The sequence below is a fragment of the Sitophilus oryzae genome, unplaced genomic scaffold, assembly GCF_002938485.1.
Source record: "Sitophilus oryzae breed Bouriz unplaced genomic scaffold, Soryzae_2.0 scaffold_122_pilon_pilon, whole genome shotgun sequence".
Taxonomy (NCBI): domain Eukaryota; kingdom Metazoa; phylum Arthropoda; class Insecta; order Coleoptera; family Curculionidae; genus Sitophilus; species Sitophilus oryzae.
The window spans coordinates 228,139-234,216 of NW_022145871.1; the positions used below are offsets into that span (position 1 = coordinate 228,139).

General features: G+C 33.3%; 1 protein-coding gene across 2 annotated transcripts in view; it reads left to right on the forward strand.

The window, feature by feature from the left end:
• Positions 1-5,057, forward strand: part of LOC115874149 (serine/threonine-protein kinase D3) — a 30,426-nt gene extending 25,369 nt beyond the window's left edge. Inside the window, exons 14-18 of one of the 2 annotated variants that reach the window (XM_030889243.1) lie at positions 1,123-1,305; positions 1,363-1,448; positions 1,520-1,611; positions 4,197-4,256; positions 4,361-5,057. In XM_030889243.1, the coding sequence (XP_030745103.1) occupies positions 1,123-1,305; positions 1,363-1,448; positions 1,520-1,611; positions 4,197-4,256; positions 4,361-4,379 (440 nt within the window). In that variant the 3' untranslated portion in view covers positions 4,380-5,057. The remainder of the gene's footprint in view (positions 1-1,122; positions 1,306-1,362; positions 1,449-1,519; positions 1,612-4,196; positions 4,257-4,360) is intronic. The other variant, XM_030889244.1, reaches the window with a different exon arrangement.
• The last annotated feature ends 1,021 nt before the right edge of the window (positions 5,058-6,078 follow it).

Sequence of the window (6,078 nt, forward strand, 5' to 3'; positions counted from 1 at the left end):
TTAAATTAGCGCAGAAGTTTGTTCCTCTAATTTGAATGTAAGCATTCAGAACGTCAAAATTAGTGGTAGAAATTTTCAATTAGTGGAAAAAGTTAACAGACTTTTGACTTTTCCACTAATTATGCTTCAAAATTCGCGAGGAATGTCATTTTGGCCTTTGATTATCATCCGTCAAGAGAAAATGTGGTTAGAAACCAAAATTTTATTGTTTTATAAGCTAAATATTAGGCTTTCTCTATGGATACAACTGATACTACTGCAAACTGTTGCTATTGTGTTTTTTAGACATTGTGAATGATCGTAAACTAAAAAGTATAAAGTGTAATTGAAACTACTAATTTATTCCACTAATTGCAAGGTTCTGAATGAAGCTTTAGCATGTTTGAGGGATCGAAATATTAGCAATTAAAATACTTATTTAAGAGACTTCCTATATAAAGTAGTATAATAAGGGCTGGCTGGTCTTGGGTCGAGATTTCCGTATGTAAGAAGAGTACAATGCGTTTATAATGTACTGAACAAAGAGAGAACAGTAAACACGTTGTCAAACGTATGAAATCCGAGAAACGGTGCACATTGTAAAAAAGATAAACTGTGCTAACGAATCGTTGTAATTTTCCCTATAGCTTGAAAATTTTTAAGTGCAAGTTAGAAACGCTTGCATTTTTGGTAAAAATAAGTTGAATTTAGTTTGTGTTAGACAGTGGTCGCGCTATTAGAACTCTGAATTCAAAAATGGATATCTCCAAATCTATTAGAAATAATTGATTGTAGTTTTTTCAAAAACTTTCTTAATATTTTTTTTTTCGAAAAAAAAATCTTTTAAAAATAAGCGGTTTGCGATCGTGATTTTACTTTACTTGATAGGGAAAGGCGTACCGGCAACGACGCAACAGCACATGTCTTCTCTCACTCCGACTTAATAAGATCCCTATGCGATTTACTTCCACCCATGTAAGTACCGACCCAAAAGTAACAGTTGCCAGCGCGGTATGTTTCCAGAATTATTAGTGACGCGCATTTGGTATGAGTAAATATAATTTTCGCAATTTTTTATGTAGAAGAAAATTAAATTAATTGTGAACTTATTCAAATATGCAAAATGTATGCATGTATTTCTAGCGCCCGAAGTATTGAGAAACAAAGGATATAACCGATCTTTGGATATGTGGAGCGTGGGCGTTATAGTTTACGTCAGCCTAAGCGGTACATTCCCCTTCAATGAAGACGAAGATATCAATGACCAGATACAGAACGCGGCCTTCATGTACCCTCCCAACCCTTGGAAAGAAATCTCATCTGATGGTAAAAAAACGAGATGATTTTAACCTAAACAAACCATGCTCAAATACTATGTTTCAGCTATCGACCTTATCAATAATTTGCTTCAAGTTAAACAGAGGAAGAGGTACACTGTTGATAAAAGTCTGCAGCACATTTGGTTACAAGTAAGTTTTTTTCATATTATTATGATTATTTCAATTGTAACATCCTGTATTTTAAATTATGTGATATTTAGGATTATCAAACGTGGTGTGATCTGAGAACCTTGGAGAACCAAATGTCTGTGAGATACATCACTCACGAATCGGACGATGCCAGGTGGGAAAAGTAAGTAAAGATATTTTATAGATCAATCCTCGTACTTTGGAGTAGGGTTTCCGGAATCAGAGCTGTTTTGATAGCGCGTTCTTAGGAACCGGGATTTCCTCTTTTTTTTCGGTACTAACTAATTTTTCTTCAATGCTGATGTCGTTCATCAATTAGGAAGCAAGGGATGGTTTTCCAAAGTAAAATCGACATAAAATTGAGATTTTTAATAAAAAAATTAACATGAACACGAACAAAGAAAAAAATATAGACAACTTAAAATTCACATCAAAAAACATAAACCAACTTACCTAAATTTGAGAAAAAAGCCTTAAAATATTGAATTAAAAATACAAATATCTATTAAAACATAACATAAACATAAGTAATGCTAATGACTTCTATAATTACTAATAAATATTAGTGAAACTTCAAAAGAGAGAGAGAGAAAAGAAGCAAGAGCATTATATACAGGGTGGTCCGAACTGTATTCCGGAAACTTCGGCAGCATGTTCTGCAGATAAAAATAGGTAAAAAAGTTCATATAGTATGTCCTAAAATGCTTAGTTTTAGAGATACAGGGTGTAGAAGTTTCATTTTTATTTCGATTTTTTCCAAATAATTTCTGAAGTAACGTCAATATTTGGATGAAAATTGGTGTCTGGAAGTTTTTTGACATGAGAAATTGATTTTGATGTCAATAAGACTCCTACTTGTAGAGGGCGCCACCTACATATTTTTTACTGGTTTGAAGAGTAATAACTTTTCGCCCGTACCTGTATAAAACTACTGAGTAAAAAATATACATTTACGCCTTTTTTACGTAAAAAAGGTCTCTTGGTAAAAATCGCTATGAGAAATAGTTCTCGAAATATTTGGAATCTCAATTATCAATACATGTCAACATTGACATAAATTAAACATGTCGACTGACTGAAATCATAAATTTGAAATGATTTTGTGTCAAAATTCAAAGAAACTGTTTTATCATCATTTTTTCGAAGAAAAATTTATTATTAATTTAAAAAAATAAAAAAAAATTCCAAATTTATCATTTCAGTCAAATAACTATCTATTCAACATGTTTATTTTTTGTCAACAATGACATGTATTGCCTGTTTCCATTTAAAATATCTTGAGAACGGTTGCTCGTAGCGATTTTTACCAAGAAACATTTTTTACGTAAAAAATCACAGAAATATATATTTTTCCTCTCAGTAGTTTTATACAGGTACGAACGAAAAGTTATTACTCTTCAAAACAGTTAAAACACATGTAGGTGGCGCCCTCTACAAGTAGGAGTCATATTGACATCAAAATCAAATGTCTCTTGTCAAAAAACTCCCAGATACCAATTTTCATACAAATATTGACGTTACTTCGGAAATTATTTGGAAAAAATCGAAATAAAATTGAAACTTAAAAATCGAAATAAAATTACAACTACACCCTGTATCTCCGAAACTAAGCATTTTAAGACATACATTTATACGAACTTTTTTACTTCTTTTTATCTGCAGAATATGCTGCCGAAGCTTCCGGAATACAGTTCGGACCACCCTGTATAAGAAATAGTATCACTACTTCACTACTAGAAGAGTTTGATTTCGACCGCTACAGAGTATCAAAGGACTTTCTCACGTAACAAAAAAACATAATTTTTTAATTCCAAGTCCCGAAAAAAACGACAGACACGTACACAACAAAGATCTCTTCAAAAAATTCTACGGGTATTTCGCCACTGTAAGAAAGTCTACAAAATAAAATAGTTATTTTCTGTAAACACTACTGCGTTAGGGCAACGGCCCAGCTACGTCGAAACACCGGTTCCCATTAGAACACCGAAGTTAAGCGACGTAAGGCGATACTAGTGGATGGACGGGTGACCCGGTTCGAAACTCTGTATCGTGCTGTTATCCAAAAAAAGGCGAAAGTGTAAAATCTATTGACACAAACTGCTCATTCACGCCGGTTCGAGGCCGGATGAGATCGGATATCTCGTGAGTAAGAGTCGATTTAGACACTTGCCAGGTCGGTAGGCCATTGACCATGATATGGCCGAGTACCGCGGTTCGGATTCCGCGTAAACAAAGTAGGCCCCGTCCAGATTAGCCCTGGCAGCAAAAAGGAGACGGTAACTGAAATCTTTACTTTACTACTGCGTTAATCCAACGGGGACTAATTGTCAGCAGTAGTTTACTAATAAATTTGCCTAACGGACAAAAAAATGCTTAACGTTTCGGGAAGTATATCTCTTCCCGTCACGTCGTCGGAAGCAAAAAAACCCAAGGAATAAAGAAAAAAGCTATTTAAAATATCTAAATGCGACCATTATAACGTCCTCAAAATGTTCGACGTCAACGGTTATGTATCTGTTTTAAGTGTTCTCGAATAGTTACATTTAGATATTTTAAATGTTTTTTTTTTCTTTGTTCTTTGTGATTTTTGCTTCCGACGACGGGAAGAGATATACTTCCAGAAACGTTAAGCATTTTTTTGTCCGTTAGGCAAATTTCTTTATTAGTAAACCACTGCTGACAATAAAATTAGTCTCAGTTGGATTAACGCCAGCAGTGTTTACAAAAAATAACTATTTTATTTTGTAGATTTTCTTACAGTGGCGAAATACCCATAGGATTTTTTGGAGAGATGAATTCGCCACAAAGGTATAGACATGTTTTTCACAACAAAGATGTTTACAATACTCTAGATAAAATAGACAACCAGAACCGCTCAATAATTTTTGTACATGTGGTTTGAATTGTTGCAGGTATAGATCAGAACAATGACGGGATAAAAAATGGTTTCACAACGTGAAAAGGTGTCTGGTAGGCATTAAGTCCTGAAAGGAATACTTTCCCAATGGTCCAGTTTTTTTTTGAGGATAAAACTGGCTGTGATTTTGATTTATTTCCACCCTACGACGCCGACGGCTGGACTACATACAGGTCGAGTAATTTTTGATGGTTATTTTGAGGAAAAACGATTGAAACCGAGAAATAAAATAGAGTAATAGTAACAAAGTAAATTAAGTAGTTTAAATGTAGCGTACATTTGAACTACTAATCCTGGCTCTTATATTCTTTATACACGTTGAGTAATTTTAGAGTGTTAATCTTTGAATAAAAGGATTAGGGAAGAAGTATAATGCTTTCCATTATTCATGCATGGTCGACGGGAAGAGGACTCTAGACGGGAAGGGTGGGGATCCTGGACAGTTCTGTTGGACGATACATTGAATTTGATTTGAAATTTTGTTAATTTGTCAGTCTTTACTGAGGTTATTTTATGTTATATATTATTTGTTCTACAACTGGCAGTTGTTTAGAAGTAGCAAATCTAGGATTTTTTTGTGACAGAACTTAAATTAACAGTGACACTATTGCGATTTATCGAAAAAGACTGTAAAATAGTTGGTCGTGTAGCGTGCGGTAGATATCGGTCAAAAATCGAGGGAAATAATGGAATAACTTTTCGCCCGTAAGTGACTATACAGGGTGAGTCTTAAATAAGTGCAAATATTTTCAGGGGTGGTATATTTCGACCCCAGGAACACGTCTATGAGGTTTTTTTCGCTAGAAAAGCTGTTGAAAATCGTGCATTTTCTTTTAAATTTCCCTGTATATTTTTCGAAAGCTTTTTAGAACTGCCTGTTCACCACAAATTTTCCCACGGTATAATTTCTTAATATCTGATATTATCATGGTTACGGCTTTACTCTATGGTTACAGCAATAAAAGGGATGCAAATTGCAAATACAGAAAAAATACGGTGGCTCTCAAAATTCTCCCAAAAAAAAACATTTTTTTTTAAATTTTTAAACTTAAATAACTGGATTATGAGCGACTTATCTAAAAAATGGTAAATAGAAAATATGTTTCTTTTATCGAGATCTACCGGCCCTGAAAATATTTGCACTTATCTAAGACTCACCCTGTATAATATACATATGTGTAGTAAACCGATCATTTATGAAATTCACTCAAAATTAACTAATTATATATTTTTTTCTTGCATTTTTGTTTTTATTTACTACTTGTCAAAGATTAGATGTCAAAGATTTTAGATACGTCAATTTCACTTATCTGCTTCAGTAGCGTATCGGATGGTTGTGTTAATAAATAATTATTATAACTTATCTATTTTTATTGGAATTGCATATTTTTATAGCAATTTTAATAACTACCAACTTTATTGACAACGTAAAATAAAAGAACATATTATTGAGTCTACCCTACATCATATTTTTAGACGTTTTGAATAAAATTAGAACGGCACTGATAAACCGGAATTTAAGTCGGCCATTTTAGAGTCGGCCGTCGCTTTCGATCTAAGAAATACTGATAAGCTCCTTCTTTAATCTTTTTATTCAAAGGTTTTGTTTTAATAAAAAAAAACGATGGAAACTGAGTAATGAAATAGAAAAACAGTATAAGAAAGTAAATTAAGTAGACTAAATGTGGGGTACATTTAAACTACTAATCCTGA